The following is a 22,698-nucleotide window of genomic DNA, read 5'->3' as shown; positions in this document are numbered from 1 at the left end:
AAACATGTCTTACAGCACCTCAACAGCGTATCTCTTAATAGCCTCATGCCTCTCACCACTTCCCAGGTCCCACTGCAATTACTCAAGTAGATGCCCCATCTTCCCCAACAGTCTGTGAACTCTTTGAAGGCAGCTAGAAGAACACACTTATCTTTGCAGAGCTCACAGGCCCCAGAATGAACATTTACTCTTAGTAAGTACTCAGTAAATATTTGCCAAACTAACACTGAATAAAACAAATGAATGGATTTCTGGGAGTAATGACCTAGAGAGAATGTTCTTTCAAAGGTTTTGGAGGGGTGGGGGTGGGGGATGGGTGAGACTGGTGGTGGGTATTAAGGAGGGCACTATTGCATGGAGCACTGGGTGTGGTGCATAAACAATGTGTCTTGGAACACTGAAAAAACAAAATTAAATTTAGAAAAAGAAAAACAAACAAACAACAACAATGAAAACAAACAAACAAACAAAGGGCTATCTGGAGAAACCTACAGATGAAATCTATGCCAAGGATGTATCTAAAATGCTGGCTGGAGCTCATCCTCCTCTGTTAGAACCTTTCGATGGGCCCCCATCATCTTGATGGCACATTAGTCTGTTGCCATACACATAAGGCCCCTTGATCTTTTCCTGCCTCCATCTCCAGCTTCAGGTCCCACCACTTCCTACCTGTAGCTCACCCCTTCAGTAAAACTGGACTGGCCTCCGTGCATTTGCTCCTGCTGTTCCCTCTATCTGAAATGCCTTTTCCATGCCTAGTTGCCTTGCTAAACTTATTCATCTTCAGAGATTCAGCTGAGCTATCAACCGCCCCCCACCCCAGAGCTTTTTCCAATGCTTAGGCTGGGCTAACAATACCTGCTCCCTTCTCTATAGAGCTCTTCATTTAATCATCCATGGTCTGCCTTCCCCGAACCCCACTTATATGGCTATCCCCGGGGTGTGGACCAGACTGCATTCTTTCCCACTCACATTTCTGTCACTACACCTAGGTCTGTGGCATATAGAGGACAATATTTTTTAATTGAACTGAATTGATGAGAAAGCACTGGATGCATTTATGGGCAGAGGGAATGGTGGATTAATTAGAAGACGTGCTTGATAAAAGAATATGAAAAGTGCACTGAACCCAGAGTGTGCTACATCTTATTATTTTAGCATCTTTCTAAGCCCCATGCACAACAATTTGCAGACTCCATCTCGGTTACTGCCCGTCCTTACCATGGGCTTTGGAACTGCGCCACCGCAGAGCAGGACAAAACCCAAGATCCAGTTTGCTTAGGTCTGATAAAGGAAAGGATATTTTCAACTTTTCTTGTTTATGGGCCTCGCCCAGTGTTAGTTTGGCAAATATTTACTGAGTACTTACTAAGAGTAAATGTTCATTCTGGGGCCTGTGAGCTCTGCAAAGATAAGTGTGTTCTTCTACCTGCCTTCAAAGAGTTCACAGACTGTTGGGGAAGATGGGGCATCTACTTGAAAATATTCGAATATTTACCAAGGTTAAAATGATTCTGCCAAACCTCAAAGCATGGGTTCTATTTCTGCCCTGACTCACATTGTACATCTGCTTCGTTAAAAAAATAACCAAAAAGAAACATTCCAAACATAAAGAGAAAAGCTCCCTGATTCCCAGAAGATTAAAGTCATATAGCCTTGCACATGCTGAAAGCATCAAGTCTGTAACTTTCTGGAATATCTTTGGTCAGGATGATTTGTAACTCTTCATGTAAAAACAAACAAAAACAAGACACATCAATAACCTTGCACCAAATGTTCCTTCCTTGGAGCTTCTTCTTTGTGAAGATTGAGTATCCTAGGCTATCCTAACTTGGGCTCAAATACACCTTTGTTCCTTTTGCTTTAAAATTTGTAAAAAGGTTGGCTCCTTTTGCATCAACATTGTGTATGGCTAATGAGTGTCTGAGCTAATGTTAGAGAATTCAGCCCTGATGCCCAAGGCCTGGGTGGTTCTGTTTTGTTATTTTTTTTATTGTCGTTGTTGTTTGGAATAAACCTCTTTCTTTGGAGTAACTTTAGGTTTAAAGAGAAGCCGCAGAAAGGATTCCCCGTGGCCTCATCCAGGTGGATAATATGACGCCCAAGCGGCTTCGAGTGGCACCGAGGACAGGGGTCAGGGACATTAAAATGAACTCTGCTATGGTACGCCTCTTCTCCAGGAACAAATCTTCATTCACTCACTCCCAAATGGATCCAGCAATCATGTGCTGTGCCTACCATGGGTCATGTAAATGAGTGAGATGTATAGGCCTTGCCATGATGGGGTCCACAGTCCAGACAGGGAAACACAATAACGGCTGTGATGGGACAGCACTGGGTGCAGGCAGTGGGGGAAACCGAACTGGGCTTGGGGGGCACCGAGACCTTCCCGGAGAAAGCCAGATGTGGAAAACAGGTCGGGGTGCACGACAGATAGGAGACATTTGTGAGAAAATTTGTGAGAAAGGGTGGCAAGTATGGCCTTCCCGAGTGGGCCTGTGGCTAGACGGTGACATGGGGAGGGAGAGAATTGGGCTCCACCTGAAAGGCCCTGCAAGCCATTAAAAAAAGACCTTTTGGGGCACCTGGGTGGCTCAGAGGGTTGAGCCTCTGTCTTCAGCTCAGGTCATGATCTCAGGGTCCTAGGATCAAGCCCCGCATCGGGCTCTCTGCTCGGTGGGAAGCCTGCTTCCTTCTCCCTCTCTGCCTGCCTCTCTGCCTACTTGTGACCTCTCTCTGTCAAATAAATAAATAAATAAATAAATAAAAAGACTTTTCAACACACATTCACATTTTCTGGTTCAAAACACTGTCACAGAATGTAGAGGGAGAGGATAAATTAGGAATCGGTATTCTGCATCTTCCAAATTCCCTCAATCAAGACACCAAACCCTCAAGCACAGTGGAAACAAAAGGGAAGGGGGTATTTAGAAAATCCTCAATATCTCAAAAACAAAAAAAAAACCACAGTGGGTTCCATATTTCTTTAAGATTTGAAAATGTTGCTGACCAATGGCATTTTATGGTGGTGGGGGTAAGGGTCTCCGAGGAAAGCTGGGTTATACATTCTCAGATGCTAAGTTCAAAACACTGCTCCCAGCAAAAGGGCTCCTGTTGGACTGGTTAGCAGATAGAGGATCAGGTCCTCAGGTCAGAATGGATGATCTCTGCACATGGGCCCGTCTTCGAGCTACCCCGTGACTGGCCTCCCATCACGTTCCCTTCTGCTCGTGTGGCACTATCACTTGGGGCAAGAACCAGGAGGCTTCCCTCGACACCTGCTGCCAGCAAGTTGGAATAAGTTGAATACAGAGTGTCCTTTGAAGGGACTTCCCTCTCGGGCTCCAGACAGAATGGCCACTCGGTGTCCTCCGGGTTCATGACAGTTTTTTTTAAAGTGCAATTTACTGAAAGCTGGAAAGTGAAGGGCTGGAGAACTTTGTTGAGCTACTTTACTGCCTTCACCCCCCTCCAGCTTATGATGGAAACCCCTTAGCCAGTAGGGCCATTTTAATTTCTTAGGTTTGTTTTTCATGTTGAAGTCCCATGAAGCAACAATCATTTGTTTGTTTGATTGTTGCATGAAGCAACAATCAAAGAATTCAAAGACACCATCCTAAAGGCAAGTGGGACAGTTTTACAGGTGTTAGATGTTTTTCTTTCTTTTACGTAGGTTCCACATCCAGCCTGGAGCCCAGTGCAGGGCTTGGACTCAGGAGCCTGGGGTCAAGACCTAAGCTGAGATCAAGAACTGGATGCTTAAATGACTGAGCCCCCCAGATGGCCCTCATTTTTGTTTTTCAAATAAGAGAAAGCAGCTTCTGTCTGGTCTCTTGTCTGTTCAGCACCTTCCTTGTCCAATACCAGTAATGGACGTCATCTCTGAGATGTGGGGGACCCTTGTCTTCATTGTTACAGATCATCAGCTTCCCCCTACCACACTCACCACCCCATTCACTGAGCTTGTACTGCTGTAATCTGTGCTTTTCGGACAGAAGCTCAGATTGTCCTAACAGCCTGGCCAGGCAGGTGTTACTAGCCCCATTTTATAGGTAAGAAAACGGAGGCCTGGAGAGCAAGAAGTTTAGCTTAGAGCTTAATAAACCATGCTGTAGACTTCAGAGTCAGTGTTCAGATCCCGGCCTTCTCACGTTTAACCAGGAGACTAAGCCATACTTGCCTTACCTCAGCTCTTGTCAATAACATGGCAACAGTAACAGCATTTATACTACTGTTGCCTGTGTATTTGGGCAAACCATGTTAAGCTTTATTTAGCACAGTGCTTGGTACATAGTATATTTTCTACAAATGCTAGCTAACTACCATGACTCTCATTATTATTGTTGTTATTGTTTCTAGTTGAAGTTGCGTCATTACTATAGGTAAATTTGGACTTTAAAATGAGGTCTGATTCCAAAATTGAAGCTCTGTATTAATTACCACATTGGGTTAGTCCTTTTTCATGTACCATTTTGTCTACTCTTTTTCCACAGGCAATGGAGAAGTGAGTGGCTTCCTTTCACAGACGAAGACATTAAAGCTGGGGGGCCCAGTTGCTTGCTTACAGCTAGGGAGCTTATTAGCTGGCCAACTAGACCTTCTGACCTCACTCCCCTAGCTCCTACGAATACACCAACACAGCCTCAATTGTTGCCTGCCAGCAGTCAAAAAAATGTAGCCGAAGAGCGTTTGGGAGGCAAGACCTTTTTATCTTTATGACAAAATTTATTCAGCCAAAATTGAGGCTCAAAAGTCTTTGTGCTTTCTGAATAAGTATTAGGCTAATCCACTCACTAAACTTCAGAATCTTCTTTACTCAAAGAACGAGAGAAGCCAGAGCCACTTGCGAGAGAGCTTTACAGCACCAGTCAGTCCCATGCTGTCTCTGAGCGTCTGGAACCAGATCACCGTTGCTGTCACCATAGTCTTGGGAGGCTGCCAGCTGTGTGGGGCCAAGACCACCCTCTGCAGTCCAGCTGTTTCCCAGGAAAGCAGCCCCCTCAGTCTCTTGGAGGGAATCATGAACTGATGGAAGTCCCAGAGGAACTTTGTGCTGTGGTAGAAAAGCACTGACCAGGAAAGCCCCGGGTCCCCTTTGGCTCCTGCCCTCACTACCTGGGGTGTTGAGGCAGGCGCTGTGGGTCTCTTCTCTACCCAGCGGGGAAAAAATACTGATTCACAGCAGAGTTAACTGCTAACAGCGATCTCTGTTTCACATCCTTCCTGCCGTCTTCATTCAGTGGCTTATTCAGTCCACAAATGTTAATCTCCTAAACCAGATCTGACTCTGCTCCCCCATGCTGTACGAAGGGACACTAGTCACACTGTGGTCACATGGACGGCCATGTGACCTGCTTCCCCTGGAGTTGTGGGACTCAGGAGTCCCACTGTAGATTCAAGTGGTGATGGGATGAGTGAGTATTCTCCGTCCTCAAGGAATTATAAGCAAATCTGTTGTTTTAAAGGTCAACAGAGATTAATTCATTCAGTAACTAATTGAGTGCCTACTATGTAATAGGTCACGATCTAGGCAAGTGAAGGTGCATCGTAAAACATCATACAGAAACATTATTAATAGCTGTTTTTCCTCCCATCATTCTTCTAGATACTGTCCACTGGCTCTTGAAGCTTCCATTTCATCCCCCCTAGCTCATGTCCCACACTGGATGCACTCTTCTGTCTTCTGCTCATCCTCGGGTTTCCTAACATGGTGCCTGGAGCAGAGGAAACAGGAAGTATTTGTTGGAGGACTGTATGCCTCCGTGCCTTTGCACACATTTCACCCACTGTCTTGAGTGCTCATCTCCCTTTTCATTGTATGAAAAATGTTTGTCTTGCTTGACTGGGCTCAGTTGCAACTCCTTGAGGAAACCATCCATCAGATATGCAGAAGAGGTGGTGATTCCCCTGTGCTCCAAGATGCCCTGCATTTCTCCTGTATTTTATAATTTCCCTTCCTCCCTAGACTAAGAGCTACTTCAAGTGTGGCAATGGGATTAAGAACTTCAGTTCCGGGGTTGAAAAGTCTTAGATCGGAATCCTAGCTCTATGAATTCGGGCTCTGTCTCCTTCACAAAACTATTTCAGTTCACTGTCCACTATTTCCTGATGAATAAAATGGGCACACAATTCTTCACATCCTAGGACTGCCATGACATCAGTGCCGGCCGGGTGCCTGGCACGAAGGAGGCCTACAGTAATGGCATTTTGATGAGGACCATTGGGATATGGATAAGGAGACAAAGGAGGAGGAGAAAAAGGAGGAGAGGGACAAGGATAAAGATGATGATCCTGATTATCATGGTGATTCTGACAATGATGAAATGCTTATCTGTGACAGGGGGACACACTTAGGAAATATGCACAGAATTAATTGGTCTGGTGGGTTCAGATGGGAAAGAACAGATACAATCTTTTGTATACAGAACAGATTGTATCTGTTCTGAGAGGTGGCCATTTTGGTTTCCAATAATAGAGATACTTCCATTTTGGCCTTCCTCTTCTTCTGACACACAGTATCTATACACCTTCTTGGAGCTTACATTCCAATCTACTGCTTGGTCCTACTCATTTTGTGAAATGATCCTATGAAATTGCCCTCTCTCCCTTATTACCCACCCCATTTTCCCACCTTGTACTCAGCAAAGTCAACAATACTAGTTCAAAACAATGGACAGCAACACAGGGTCCACCCTTTTATGCATTTAGTTCTGCTGTCCTTTAACTCATGCACCCAATTTTGCACTCACTCCTGGAGGCTTAGCTTATTGTCTTAGCTTATTGTCAGCTAAATCTGGAAAATACCAAAGGGGACCCCAGCAAGGAAAAAAAAAAGACAAAGGCAACGAGATGTATATGGTTTTGAATTGATCTTATGGGTGTCAGTTCAGACTTTGTTACTTAGCTCGTTACTAGCTTGCTGCAAACAGCCAAAATACTTGAAGGGCAGACTGAGTCAGGCTCTGCTGATGAGACTGCAAGGCTTCATGGAACATTAAATGAGGTTTCTATGTGTGAAGTGACAAGAAGAAATAATAAGGCTTTAACATTAGGATGCTGGCAAAAAGAATAAAAAAAAAAAACATGGGCGATTACTTAGCTTTGAGAGAAGAAAGAAAAATGAAGAGGTACTCTAGCTTTCTTATTTGTAAGATGTGTAACCTTGGGTCCTCAAGAAGAGTGTATAAGCCTTTGGCTTACTGAGGCTAAAATGAAAATAGAAATAATACTGGAATCAACTCAGGATCTGAATATCTGCTATGTCACTCTGTGATCTTGGAGAGCCCATCCAGCTTCTCAGAGCCTCAATTTGCTCATTTATAGAATGGGATACCGTCTGGTTTTGAAAACTTGTGGTAAGGATTAGAAATCGCTGAGTTTAGCTTGTGACCTGTCAGAGGAAACAGCAATTTTACACAAACATGCATATGTGAAATTCATTAACCTCAATCTTATACAACTGTACAGAAATTATTTCTTGCAGAACTTATCATGACCTGAGAACATTAGTGAAAATCTTTGTTGATGAACTGAAGATATAAAATCCAATTCTTTTTTCGGTAACATTTCAAATATAAATAATTGTATTTGTCCTGTCTCACAAGGTTCTCACAGATATCAAATATGACAAAACTTTGATCAGAAAAAGAAAAAACACAAGAAAAACAAAAACAAAAACAGAATCCAACACAGATTGAAGACATTATCTTAAATATGTATAAATGCCGGACAGCACAAGAATTTTCCAGATGGGAAGCTTGGTTAACCCTTAGAACTGGTTTACCAAAGAGAAGGAGTTTGGATTGCAGTGTCTCACACAGCACCTACCACATGGAGAGTACTCAAACGATACATAATTAATGAATGGATGAGTAAATCTCACCGGAGCCGGGATTTGGTGGGGGGAAGGGAGAGGGAGGGGAGTGGTTTAAAGCAGGGCTCATTATAACGATTCTGTGAAATTATCTCAAACTTTGGAATTAAGCAATTCTCTAACCACATACCCACAGGCTCATGAGCCACATGAAGAAGAGAAGGGCTTAGTGAAGTTGGCCCCAAGTATATCTTTCCTGCCAGCCACTCTGTACCCCTGTACCTGTCCAGCACTGTGTGGAGCATGCAGTCCTCAGCAGAGGCACGGGACCCTCCACGTCTCTCTTCTGCCCCGTCCCTGTGGCCCCACACATGCCCTGCTGTCTCCCCCCTTAGGTTTCTTCCCATGTACTATTCTCTATGCCTGGGATGCCTTGCCCTCCCCATTGTCTATTGCTTGGTGAACACTTTTCATCTTTTATTATTTTTTTCAAGATTTTATTTATTTATTTGACAGACAGAGATGCAGCAAGAGAGGGAACACAAGCAGGGAGAGGGGGAGGGGGAGAAGCAGGCTTCCCACAGAGTAAGGAGCCCAATGCGGGGCTCGATTCCAGGATCCTGGGATCATAACCTGAGCTGAAGGCAGACACTTAATGGCTGAATCACCCAGAGCCCCACTTTTCATCTTTTAAAACTGGGAGAGAAAATGATCTCCCTTGTGAAAGTCTTCTCTGACTCACCCAAGCTGAGTGAAAACATTCTAATAACATTCTTCCTCTCAGCTCTGCCGGTTACTTGAACATACGGACATTACTGTCCACATATTACATTAAAGTTATCACACCATATTATTTTTGTACATCTTTCCTTTTAAACTCAGCCATCTGAGGGAGGGCTAAATCATGTTTTACTTCCTAGGCCTCAAGTGCGTTGCCTGTTAAATGAAAGCTCTCTGGGGTCAGAGAGCCCACCGGACTGATCACTTCATATTTGTGTGGCCTTAAACCTATATAGGCTTAATTTCTCCACCTGAAAACAGGAACAGTAATGTTCCATCTCCTTGCCAGACCCCTGTGCAGACTAAATTTTTTTTTAAAAGATTTATATATTTGAGAGAGAGGGAGAGAGCATAGAGGCTGAGGGAGAAGCAGACTCCCCACTGAGCAGGGAGCCCAATATGGGGCTTGATCCCAGGACCCCAAGATCATGGCCTGAGCCAAAGTCAGATGCTTAACCCACTAAGCCACCCAGGCACCCCTGTGCAGATTAAATTATATTATTCATAGGAAGAGCTAAGCACAGGGCCTAGCCCCTACAGTGGTATCCATTGTCATCATTGTTGTTAACAATTCAAGACATCACCAGAGAGAACAGTGACTAATAAGCATGGTCTCTTCCTATGGAATTTATGATCTGGAATGGGAGAAATTAGCTATTTACATACCTTTCTTTCTTTTTTTTTTTTAAACAAATGTGGCACACTCTCTGAAAAATAAGATAGCTTTGGGGTGAATGATGGTCATGAGAGTCTACAAATGTGGTAGGCTAAATAATGCCTTCTGCCAAAGATGTCCTTGCCCTAATCCCCAGAACTCGGGGTAGATTACCTTATATGGTAAAGGAGATCTGAAAATGTGATAGCATTAAAGCTCTCAACATGGGGAGACTCTCCTGGAGCACCTAGTGGGGACAATGTAATTATAAGGGGGGGGGTGCAGATCAGAGTCTTAGAAGATATAAGGATGGAAGCAGAAGTCAGAGAGAAGTGACGGTGCTCTGCTGCTAGGGAAGGGGTCACAGACCCATGAATGTGAGTGACTTCTGAACTGAAAAAGTCAAGGAAAACGATTCCTCCCAACAGCCCCCAAGAGCCCAGCGCTACGGACCTTCCGGAGACTCCTAACCTCCCAAACTGTAAGAGAATGAATTTGTGGTGCTTTAAGCTACTTACAAATGACTTTGTGGTCATTTTTCACAGGAGCAATAGGAAACTAACATACTTGCTCTGTAAACAAAACTTTGCAGCATATAGTGGTTAGGTTAGGTTTGGTTTTGTTGTAACCTAGCAACACCTAATCTCCGTGATTTAACCTAAAGGTTGCACACACACATTCGTGTACACACACACACACACTTTAACAGCCTAATGGGAGCTGGAGGGCGTTCTGCTTCCTTATGCTTACTCAGGGCTCTCCATTCGTGACTCACCACATGGCTTGAAAGTCATGGAATTAGAATTTGAACCAAATGCTTGACTTGAGGCTCTTAGACACTCAAGACCATCAGACTCCATTTTGAACTCACTAGCCAGAGAAGCATAAACAAACATGGAGACAATTAAGCCAAAAGTTGTCTCAAATTCTACCTGGAGTAAAACCTTGGGTTTACCAGCAAATAGAACAAGCATCACTCATCTTCTTGACCTCCGCATGAGCCACACATCTCCCGTGACAGCAGGTATAAAATCTTTTAACGTCAGTGCTCAGAGCGGTGCTTGATGACCCTCTGATTCAACCCATCGTCTTACAGATGAAGATTCTGGAGACTTGCCCCAAGTCACAGGGACAAGCTGCCAAGACTGGTTCCTGAAACAGGACTTTTCCGACCTGTCTGGTGGGAGAACTGAATGAGATAAAGGCCTTTCCTGTAAACCTTTGAATGATCTTAATAAGATACACCCATGTATTGGCAATCTAACGTTTCACACAGGAAATCTGATCTGATGGTTCGTATCCCAAGACGTGGAGCCTAAACTTGAAATTGTGGAAGCCCTGTCCATGACCTCACCTGTACTACACAGTTTCCCCTGCAAGGATAGGACCCTCTCTCACCCAGTGCTGGGGGTATGGAAGGGCAAGACGTGGGATTCTTCACAGCGCCCCCCACCCCGGCCCATACTGCCTTCCTGGGTTGGGGCAGAACACAGAGTTTTATGGCAAACGTTCCCAACAGGGAGTCTAGAATTTGAATATGTTTTTCCACATCAGTCTTGTGAAGCTACAAGTCAGGTAAGTACTTCCACAGCAACAGTAAAGCTATGGGAGGTTTATAGTCCCTGATGGTAGCTTCACCTGTTGGTAGCTTACAGTGTTGACTGGGAAGGTGCCCAACAGCTATAGCGAGACTTCAAGTGACCTTTCATGTGAAGGGTGATGCCAGGCTCTGATTTTCTGCTGGGAGAGCTCTCATAGGTTTTTATTGTGAATTCACGGCATGAAGGGAGGGCGCTTTTTCTGAAAAAGAGTCTTGAGGGACAGCAAGAACGGTTTGACTAGGTCATTCTACCTGTGGGTTGTTTTATCCTCCCAAGCGGACACTCAGAGGCAAATTGCGTTCTTGGGTTTAATAGCTTTGGTGCCTTAGGTGCCTCTCCGTTTTTAGCTAGCTCTGTACTTTCGGCAGCATGATACCAATATCCGGGAGGTTCTGGGGAAAGAGGAACCCTTGCAGAAAGCGTCCTTGAAACGTCCAGCTCTGGTCTGGAATCCCAGGGTCGTCACCGACTGGCTGTGTGTCCTTCAGCAAATTACACACCCTCCAACAGCAGCGCTTACTCTAGTACTGCTGTGAGTTAATACATATAAAGCCCTTAGAATTATGCCTAACATACAGAAGCAATCAGGGTCAGCTGCTACCATTAATAATGATGATGCAACCCTAAAGAACTTGTTTCTTCCTCTAAAATGAGGATCATCTCTAGCTCATGTGTCCTGTGAGGTTTAAATGAAATAATGCATGTAGGTGGGTCCTTCACCAATACTAGGTAAACATTTGGGTCTCTGGGGTCAAGTAGGAGTTCAATTCCTGATTCTGTCTCAGTTATGAAGTGGAGATGGAAACAGTAGTATTCATAGAAATAGGGAAGAGCAATAAGTAAAACTGAGTTTTTCCAGTATTAGGATCCCAAAATTGCTTATTGTTTCTGAAGCACAGTATTTGTAACTTTTTTGTATTTGGTACTTCCTCAGAGAAGGTTAGGGTTAATCTTTAAAAACCATCCCCAGAGTCTGCCACTTGAGATTTTTACAGACGAGAAAAACCCAATCCACGAGTCAGTGATCAGGGAGGAATCGTGACCATGGTCCCCGGAGCCTGTCCATCCATTTCCCATGCCGAGTGGTAATAAATACTTCTCAGATTTCTTCTCCGCAGAGCTAAGCACAGCTGCTGTTTTCAGAGCAGTCAAAATAACAACATGGTACAAAACACCTCCCAGATTGGTAAGGGGAGGCTACAGAGTATCCTCATTACCTCTTAGTTAATTAGCTGAGAAGCTCCATGTAGGAGTGTGGTGGGTCTGCCCTAACAAGGTGCACCAGACTACGCGGCTGGAGAGACAGAAATTGACTGCCTCACAGTTTTGGAGACTAGAAGAAGGCCCAGACCCTGCTGTGGGCAGGATTGGTTCCTTCTGAGGGCTTCGAGAGAAGGCCTGCCAGGCCTCTCTCCATGGCTTGTATGGATTCCTCCCTGACTTCCCTTTGGGTCTTTCTCTATGTCCATACTCTTCCTATTCATAAGGACAGCAGCCATATTGGAGGAGGCCTGCCCTAATAACCTCAATTTCACTTACCTCCGTAAAGACCCAATCTCCAAATAAGCTCACTTCTGAAATACTAAGGGTTAGGACTTCGAGGTATGGATTTTGGAGGATGGGGCCCAATTCAAGACATAGCAGTTCATTATGACGATAACTATTATTTTAGTGTGTAGAATTACCTGCCTTTGGGAGCTGTTCAAGCTCTTGATATGTATTAACTTATTTAAACCCAGTTGACAGCTAAGAAGTCAATACCATTATGTCCCTTTACAAGTGAGGTAATGGGGCCACAGAGCAATTCAGTAACTTGCTTGAGGCCAAACAGCTAGTAAATGGCAGAGCCAGAAACGGAGACCAGTCAGGCTGCTCGAGGTCCGTGCCTTGCTGCCTCTGCGAGCAAAACCTATCCCTGCTCTCTGGGAGCTCCTAGTCCAGACCTGGATGGGGTCTGCTTCAAGGGCTGAGCTCTTGCAAGGTGAGGAGAGACCATCTGTGACCAAGGGGCTGGGGCAGGTTTCTCAGGGAGGTGTTAGCTGTGTAGAGTCTTAGAGTAGAAATCAGCATTCTGGAAAGAAATGTGTACATGGGGAGATGCCAGACTGGGGCACAAGGGGCCGGGGGAGGGGCAGGAGGATGGAGTGCATAGACAGGAGTGATGGGGCCAGTCTTTCAGAACAGTGAATGGCGGAGTGAGCTTCCCTATTCCCCTTTGCAGAGATTCTTCTGGAACTCACAAGAAACCTCACCCTGGCAATCTGATCTTAATCCCCAGTGCACACTGCTCTCCCCAGAACAAGCTCTTAATAGGAGACAGCCCTTTCCAGTACTATCCCTCTCCATGGGCTGGGCCACTTTTCTTTTTTCTTTTTTTCTCTTAACACATACCCTGTCTTGTGACTTACTCATTAAAAATCAGATGATCCAGGAAAAAAACTAAAAACAAAAAAACAAAATAAAACCCCGCTGAAGTTGCACTTGAGGGCTTGCGAAGGAGTTCTACAGGCATTCAGAACTGGGTTCTAGACTCAGCTCTGTGAAAAATAAGCCACCCTTGACTCTGAAAAAGCCCCGTGGTGCCAGAATGTCAGAGGGCAAGGAAACGTCAAGGGTGACATTTAGTTCACTCTTCCCATCCTGGAGGTGAAGTCCCTTCCGGGCGCTCTAGGCTTAGAGGACAGAGAGAATATGCTATTCAGTCTTTGACTATCTGGCCCTCTGGGAATTTGGCTCTGGCTCTGTTCTCTTTGTCTCTGTCTCTCCCTGTCTTTGTGTCTCCCTGTCTCTGTCACCCTCCCTCTCCCCATCTACCCACCCTCTCATCTCCCCTTCCCTCCTCCTCCCCATCTCTCCTCCCTCTGTCTCTCACCAATTTTTCTAATGAGCCTGGGATGAACCCCACTTTGGGTTAGGCATCCATTTTGAGTGCTTCCTGTCAAAACTTAGATACCTTCATCACTCTGCTTTTCATTTAGTACCCAAATTGTCTGTTTTCTTGACATTCTCTCTTGCAAGACTGGAGTGACTAGATGGCTGCGGTGACTGACGCCTCAAAACCAAGGAGAACAGTCACGGAGCATGCACTGTATGTGTGGCACAGTGAGGAAGCGGTCACCACGGGTGTGGCCACGTTTCCCCGTGGGCCCCAAGCTTCCCCATCTCTGAAATGGGAGTTGTTAGTCTGCTTGGGCTTTGAGAAATCTCCCAGATCCTACCTTTTATTATTCAAGGGCTTGCTTGAAATCACTTGATTAGTAAGAGGCAGAGGTAAACATCAATACAGGTCTTTCAACTACAACTTCAAGGCTCAATCATCAAGACTCAAGTGCCATTTGGTAAGCATCCTGACTGAAAAGCATTCCCAGTTCAAAATGCTGTCGTAGGTGTGTCTGGGTGGCTCAGTGGGTTAAAGCCTCTGCCTTTGGCTCAGGTCATGATCTCAGGATCTTGGGATCGAGCCCCGCATCGGGCTCTCTGTTCCACCGGGAGCCTGCTTCCTCCTCTCTCTCTGCCTGCTTCTCTGCCTACTTGTGATCTCTGTCTGTCAAATAAATAAGTAAAATATTTTAAAAACAAAAACAAAAAATGCTGTGCAAGCGTTTCTCTTGCCAAGACCCCGTGCATAAGTACGAATCTCTGTGGCTGGGGGAGATCACCGAGGCATCCTTTCATGACAGCTCTGGAGAAGACTCCTCAACCTTTCTGTCTGGATGCCTAAACTGTATAATAAAGCACATTCTTACAGAATTCTCTCGAGCCTTCTACCTATGGGGGAGAAGGATACTTTTTTTAGGACTAAAAACAGCGAAGGATATCTCATCGTTCAGATATCTATTGACGCAGAAGAAACCACTCCCAAACTGAGCGGCCCAAAGCAACAGTCATTTCTCCATATCCCACAATTTCGTGGAAAAGTAAAACGAACTCTTGGACATCTTGCAAACAGGTTCCATCCTAAGTCATCTCACTCAGATTCTTCCAGGGGCTCAGGCTTTGCATCTTGGAGTCATGGACGAGTCCTCTTTCCCCGCCCACCCCCCACATTTTTTTATCCACTCCATCAGTAAATTCTTCTGACCCTACTTTGGTGCTGTACCCCCGACATGAGCATTTCTGGTCACCTTTACTGCGAAAACCCTGGCTTGCATCACCACGCCCTCTTGCTTGGAGGAGGGCTATCACCTCCTCACAGGTCAGCCAGAGTCTGCTCTTGTTCTCCCTCTCATCTATTTTCAAAACAACAACCAGGTGATCCTTTTAAAGTCCAAGCTGAACCATTCCATTACAGCACTCACAACATTCAGACAGAGCTCCCGCTCCCAGAGGAAAGGCAGAAGTGCCAGGGCCCTGCATGATCTGACCACTCTCTGCTTCCTCCAGGCCAGCCATTCAGGACATTTTGCTACCCCTGAACACACTGACAAGCTTCTGCCTCAGGGCCTTTGCATTTACTGTTCTCTCTCTGTGGAATGTTTTCCCCTAAGACACCCGCATGGCCAACTCCCTTACTACCTTCAGGTTCTGCTCAAAGGTCACCTGTGGATGCCTTTCTCAAAACGATCCCATTTATAATGAATTGCCTTACCCTGGGAGAACCTGGGGGGCTTAGTTGGTTAAGCATCTGACTCTTGATTTCACCTCAGGTCATGATTTCAGGATCCCCCTATTGGGATCTGTACTCAGTTGGGGGTTGGGGGTTCTGCTGGAGATTCTCTCTCCCTCTCCCCCTCCCCCTACTCGTGTACACGCTCTCTCTAAAACAAATAAATCTTTAAACAAATAAAATAGACTTGCCTGCTCTCTCAACATCCTTAAACCCTTCCCTGCTTTCCATTTCTACATTGTAATCACTGCCATTTCACCTATTATATGTGCATAATATATATTTTATGTATGTGTGTTGTATAATGTATATTATATATTACATAATGTATGCTATATATGTGTTATATATAACATATTTATGTATATTTAAATATATATTTAATATATATGTGTATCATTTTAAAAATAAATATATATATTTGTTGTAGTTTCCTCTGCTAGAATAGGTTTTATAAAGGCAGCATTTTTGGTTGGCTCACGGCTTCATCCGCCAACACCTGAATCAAGCCCTGACAGCGCAGGGGCTCGGTACACACAGGTGGCACTGATGAATATTTTGTCAACTTCTTAAAAACAAAACAAAATCCTCCAAGATGAGAAATGACCCATATTGCTCTGATATTTTTTTCCTTTGCGTGAGCAGAAAAAGTTGCATCATAACATTAGCTAACATGCCCTTTTGTACTTTTTTTTTCTCAATTGCCTAACATTTCACTGGCTGGCCTGTTGGAATCCTGGCCTGCGATCCCTGGCTTACAGCTGGCACTCCATATTTGTTACTGACCAGCCCCCCTCCTGTTCCAGCACTGCTACCAACCCGCTGTAGGATGCGGGGTAAGTGACATTCTGACCATCAGTTTCCTCTCCTGGCAAAAACCAAACAGCAACCACCACCAAAATGGGGCCAATGGTATTGATCTCACTGTGCTAATATGTAGATAGACTCCAACGGATGCCAGTGCACACCTCAGTAGATCAGAGAGGGCAAAATATGTCACTTTCTCTTTCTTACGACCACACTAACTCCATTCAGCCTGACATTTCCACATCAAGGAGGAGTTTCTCAGCCGTTGCTGAGCCACAGGTTAGGGGGAGAGAGAATTCAGAAGGGAGATGGAATACCAGCGTGCCCTTGCTCCCTCTTCTCCAAACTCAGCTGATTGGACTGATCAGCCAGAGAGACGGGCCTCCTGCCCCGGACAGGAAAAAGGGAGCTGTTTCTTGATGGCTGACAGAGGAGATGTGTCCCCCCCCCCCCCAACTTCAAACCAAACCTCGGGGAGGGAAGCCAGATGATTCATGGGAGAAAATGACTTGACTCCAAATGTCTAATAAAGAACATATGAAAAAACACTTCCCTGCCCCCCACCTTGGAAAGAAATGGACTTTGAAGAAGGGAAAAGAGGGGAGTGGAGACTTGGAGAAGGAAAGAGAGGAGGGCATTCCGCTGAGGAATTCTGCAACCACGCCAACAGCGCACCGCCGTGCAGGAACGCGGGTCCACCTGGCTTGGCGCTGGGCACCAGCCCACGGTCATCTCTAATTTTACAAGCACTTCCAATAATCTCACCCACTAGTTACTCTAATAGTCATCCTATTTTATGAGTGAGGAACGCAGGGGACGCAGGAGGAGGAACTCGCTTGCCCCAGACCACACAGCTAATGAGGAACAGAGCTCGCGGTAAAGCCACAGCCACCAAAGAGCACCGGGCAGCCCGGCCCTCTGACCAGGAAACCCGCTGATCACCAGGGGGACCAGCAGGGCCCACAAGGGCAAACAAACAGAGAAAATCCAACAGGCACATAGCCCCAGGCTGGGGGGATAGGTTTGAAACCCAGTGGGGGAAGGGCAGTGAGAGTTAGGACCCCTCATGCCACCACTCCCCAGAGGCCCTAGCTCCCTCACCCCCGGAGGTGGCAGGGGCACACCGTTCACGCTCCTCCCCGCCAAGTCCCCTCACCCTGGAACAAGGCCAGGGCGAACCGCCTTGCACTGCACAAGCAGCACATGTGTTTGCTCCTCTGCAGGAGGCAGAGGCAGCCCTTTCCCACAGCCGTGGGCAGGCTCTAGAAAGGACACAGAGAAAGCGGAGATGGAACTGACCCGCCTTACCCCTTCCATGGCCTTCCTCCGAGGCAGAGTCTGTGAGACAAAAGCAGTTTCCCAGAGCTGTATCCTGGGGCCAAGAGTCCGCTTTGGTTTGTTGGCACTAGCCAGGGAGCAATCACCTCCCAGAGCCCGGGACACACCTGAGCTCAGGTGCCCCACCTGCCCCACCTGGGGAGCGGCTCCTCCCTCTCCGGGGACTGGAGCTTTCCCAGCACTGGCTGGGCACCGTCCACACTCCATCTGCCAAACTTTGCCGGACAGCTGCAGCAGGGAAGGGGTCCTCTCTCACCTAGGACCCACCAAACCCGCCCTTTGCAGCAAGCGGCTCTACCCCAGGCTGGTCCAACAGTCACTCTCCGGAGGAGTTTACTTTGTGCCTGAGGCACGGGGGAGCTGCTGAAGAAGCGGGTGGCAGGACTCCTGTTAGAACAAAATGCTCAGGCTGGACAATGTAATCTCCGTGAATAACAGCCTTGGCCCCGCCCCGCCCCTCAGATGGCTACTTAACTTCACCCAAGGCTCCCACAGGGGACAGAGCGTCCCTAAGCTCTGTACAGTACAGTGGGGGCCAGAAAGGGAGCTGCTATAACACAGCACCTGTCTGGGGGCTGACCCTATCTAAGCCTGTGGACATGTTCTTATATTAAATCCTGCCACATACTTGGGAGAAGCTATTATTCCCGTTTAAATGGTGAGGACACTGGGGCTCATAGAAATCCTATAACCTGCCTATGGTCCCCAGAATCAGGGCCTGAACCTAGGTCTGGCTGACTGTAAAGTAGTTTTGTTTTTCTGGTGCAGGTTGTCGGGGAAGGGTTTTTTTGTTTTGGTTTTTTTGCTTTTGTGTTTTGGACAGTTGGTGCTGGAAACCCAAGCCTCATTTCCCAGTTCTTAAGAGCTCAGGGCTGTCCTGGGATTGGAAGCCAGCAGGGCACCAGCCTGAGCTGCTCCAGGCCAGGTCTCTGTGACTTCTCCCACCTTGTTAGGGCTCAGCTCGAGTGGGAAGCTGTCTGGGAAGAGAAGGTAGAAGGCAGGTGAGGAAAGCCCATCTGTGGACCCATGACTTCTCACAGGTATTTCTCATAGCTAGCTGGCTGATCACCACCGGGACCTGGGGATCTAGGAAAAACACAGGTTCCAAGCTCCCAGGGCAGATAAGAATCAGTTCTATTCCAGGACCTGGGAATATGGATTTTAAGTAAGCTTTGCAGGTTTGTTTTAATAATTAGTGACTTGCAAGAAGAGAAATTTTCTGCATCATGACCGGATGCACAGACACATGCATACCCAGATCCTAAAATCTGTAAAATACAAGTTTCTCAAAACGAGAATCACTCTTACTATGGGCGTGATCGCGCTGCTCCTTTCCATTCTTTTCTGAGCCATGATGTGACACTCGGTTGAAGACGTCAGCGGTCAGCACACCTCACTGTATTGACTTCGTGACTCTCTTTGATCCTCGCTGCTGCTCTCCTCACAATCAGATCGGAGGCCCTAGAGCTCCACGCAGCACAGGCCGAAGACTCTAGCTCTGCCTCTCACGCCCTTCTCACTGCAGTTCAAGGCAAGGAGGTCCTGCAACGGCTATCAATGATGGTGGAAGCTCTCCAGAGAATGAGGCACCTCCTCCCCACAGCAGCTGGCCATGGGGGCTGTCAGATTCCCTTTGCTTCTACTCAGGGGCTCCCCCGATGGCTTCAGACAGGCCTACAAAAGTGGAGGTTGAAGGGGAGGATGGGGTGGGGGTGGAGAGTGGGTTGGGAGGGTTCTCACCTCCTTGCACCTGGAGGGACCATGAGCTCTGTGCCATTTGGGTTTGGTTCAGGACAAGCTCCAATGGTAGGGGGTAGGATGTAGGAGACGCCAGATATTGGTAGTTGTTTGGAGAGTTTTACAAGCAGGCCTAAGAACCATGACTCATGGAACCTCATAGGATCTCCTGTTAGTACTTCATGATCCTCTACGTGCTAGACTCTGTTTCCCCCTCACTGTTGGCCTTGGGGATGTTAAAAGCCATCTCTGAGATGATGTACATTCCTTATCTGCAAAACCAGGTAAGAGGGTTGGCAGTGTTGGCCCAAGGATTCATGGGCCATGTGAGTATCTCTACCACGCTGAGCATGAAATAGGCACCAACAATGCCCATTCCCCTCCCTCTGTCCTCAGTTCATGGTGGCTGTGTCACTGTCCCCATGCACATGCTATGCATGAGGGTACAGATGTCGCTTTGTTTTATTGCCCTCTAAGGATCCCATTCTGCTCATGGTCCCCACCCCTTGGTAGCAAGTCCTTGCCTCCAGCTCGATGCAGGAGCTCATACACATGTCGTGGGAGGATGGGGGCAGGAAAGGCAGTTACAAGGTACAGACGTGGTGGGGGGCTCTGGCTGTGAAATCAGGGGTTCGGTCTAAGTTTAGACAGATCTCATTATACCATAGGAAAAAAGAATTAAATTGAATAAAGAAGAGAAAGATCCTACTATAGACACAAGGGGCTTTGGTGGCCTGCCTCTGGCTTCAGACCAGGAGGACTCTCCCCGTGCCCCCCACTTCATCATGGACAGGAAATAGCCGACTGACTTGTCTACGGCCCCGAGGACCGTGCCCCGGCCTCCTCGCGCTGTCCTCATGACACCCCTTGTCCAGCTGACTCAACAGAGGCGCATCAGAGTTCATCACCGATTTTGGGAAATGCAGAGAGCAAGCGTAAGGACAAACATTCCAGCCCAGGCGGTCTGACTCCGGAGCCCATCCCCACCCCATTTACATGTTTGAGAAATACAGAATAATAAACACACAAATCTAGAAGCCTGAAGGTTTCTTCCAGCCGTTTCCCCCAAACTCAAGTTTGAAAGAAGTCGGCAGAAAGCTTAGCAGATCCTTGGGCTGAAACTCAGCAGACACTTCTAGGCATTTCTGTCTTTCAAGGGCCTGGTTTCAGTGTGCTTCTGGGAATGGCGATGGTGTGCCATCCTCTCCAGTGAGGTCCGCTTGCTTAGTCCGCTGAGCCACAGAAATCTGTGTTTCCAGCACATTCTTGATGCTTCCCAACCTTACATTGAGTTTCAGGTACTGCTTGTGGCTTTGCAGTATTTCCATTCACGTGTGTCACTCATTTCTTGGCAAAAACAGTGCCTACACTTTGCACCACAAGTAATGGTTTGTAGCAGAATACTCTGATGTAGAAAAGGAGGATTTAAAAGATACCTGGGGGCGCCCGAGTGGCTTAGTGGGTTAAGCCGCTGCCTTCGGCTCAGGTCATGATCCCAGAGTCCTGGGATCGAGCCCCGCATTGGGCTCTCTGCTCAGCGGGGAGCCTGCTTCCCTTCCTCTCTCTGCCTGCCTCTCTGCCTGCTTGTGATCGGTCAAATAAATAAATAAAATCTTAAAAAAAAAAAAGATATCTGGAAATGGGAAATTAGGGGCCCTCAGCTCTTTCTAGGGTAAACTGCGACCACTACGTGCTATTGTGATGGCAGAGCTGGAGCACGTAGATTGATGGTCAGAATTAGGGCAGCGCTGCCGAAGTAACCTATTATCAATATTAAAATTAGTATTGGTTACCTTGATCAGTTCTGAGCATTTCCAGTGTAACATGTAATCTATCTATGTACAATTTATCTCCTGACTCTTTTCAAAAGGGGAAGGAAGGAGGAGAGGAACTTAAATTTATGGAGAGTCTGTCGTGTGACCAGGTACCTGGTCTGCACGTATTTTCCTGTACTCCTCATGCCCGCGGGGTGAGATCACCGATGTCGCCCTACCTGATGACTGGAGACGAGGGAGCTCAGGACGGTCAAGGCGGACGGCCAAGGCAGACGCCCTGGCCATGAAGAGCACGGGTCTGATTCTCGGCTCCGACCTGCCCTGCCCTCATCTACTGCTCCTTCCTCCACTCCGTGCTGCCCCCAGAAGGACTTGAGGGAGTGGGAAACCCAAGGTCAAGTACAGTAGGACTGTTGAAAGTGAAAGGGATCGCCTCACACAGGACAGAGCGGATAGGAAGGTGAGGAAGGGGCGGAAAAACAGCACAGAGACAAGGAATGATTACTGCCAGGCATACAGCTACTGGAAGGCGAATTATTTAAGGATAAAATGCCTAAAATTATCTCGGGAGGTATGTGAGCTCAAGAAAGGGTCTCTTTCCTTTTTACCAGCTTATGAAAACTATAGTCCAGCTGGTTCTTCTATCACCTTGAAGGAAGCTCCCATCTCAATTCTGTGCTTGTCTAAGGAATCGTATTAATCGAGTATTGTGATTTAGTAAGAGCTCTCTTAAAGGATGCTAAGCAAACATGACCAAGGCAAGCTGCTTTCCTTTTAACAGCCTTTGAACCAAGGATCTGAGTTCCTACTCTGTGCCAGGTCCTGTGTCTGGAGCTGGGGTTGTAGCAAGGGTTTCTCATAAGGGAACCGGCTTTTCCACTAAAGCCATTACATTATGTATGTGTCACTCAGATGAATTATTAAGATGTTTTCTGACGTGCTTATCGTGTTGAGATTGAAGGAAGGCCACTCCCCTGTAGGAAGGAGACGGGGCTTGCCTGGAGGTATGGGATCATCCCCAAGATCAACCACTTCCACGTCTCATCATTCAGAAAAGTGGGTCCTCAGATGGGAAGTTCAAGCAGGGATCTCTCTCTCTCTCTGTCTTTGGATCTTGTTTTCTTGGGTCTAGAATTGAAGGTACAGAAATACTATATGACTGCAGTGCTTGGGGGCTCAGAGTACTAGGACAGAGGATAGGTAGGTCTCCCCAGGAAATCTTCAGGCCAACTGGCATGTGACTTGTGAATCCTGATTTGGGGAGCTGATTTCCTATGTGTCTGAAAGGTCTTTAAGGAGAAGAGTTAGAACCACTTTCCTTGCAAGGAGTAAGGGAGGCACAGCTTCTTTCCTTCACCCAGGGGTATATCCCCTTCTCTAACTGCTCCCTTGTAAACATCATGCCTATGCTTTGTGGGCTTAAGACACATGTGTGGGCATTCCTGTGTAGTCGGGGTCTTGGGTCTCTCAGCTGGGCTAAAGGACAGGAATGTGGCAGGTAGGAGGTCTTATGGAAGATTCAAGCTGAGGATGTATAGACTCTATTAAAAAAGATAAGCAAACTAGTGCGGGCGCCTGGGTGGTTC

General features: G+C 46.7%; 1 protein-coding gene across 1 annotated transcript in view; it reads right to left on the bottom strand.

Moving 5' to 3' along the window:
- FYB2 (FYN binding protein 2) overlaps window positions 1-17,969 on the bottom strand; it is a 122,484-nt gene extending 104,515 nt beyond the window's left edge. The window contains exon 1 of the mRNA XM_032303005.1: window positions 17,571-17,969. Within this exon, the coding sequence (XP_032158896.1) occupies window positions 17,571-17,807 (237 nt within the window). The 5' untranslated portion in view covers window positions 17,808-17,969. The remainder of the gene's footprint in view (window positions 1-17,570) is intronic.
- Window positions 17,970-22,698: the final 4,729 nt, after the last annotated feature.

This window comes from Mustela erminea, chromosome 10, assembly GCF_009829155.1.
Source record: "Mustela erminea isolate mMusErm1 chromosome 10, mMusErm1.Pri, whole genome shotgun sequence".
In the NCBI taxonomy this organism is placed as follows: Eukaryota; Metazoa; Chordata; class Mammalia; order Carnivora; family Mustelidae; genus Mustela; species Mustela erminea.
Note: the sequence above shows the minus strand (reverse complement) of the source record. Positions and strands in the feature narration are given on the sequence as shown.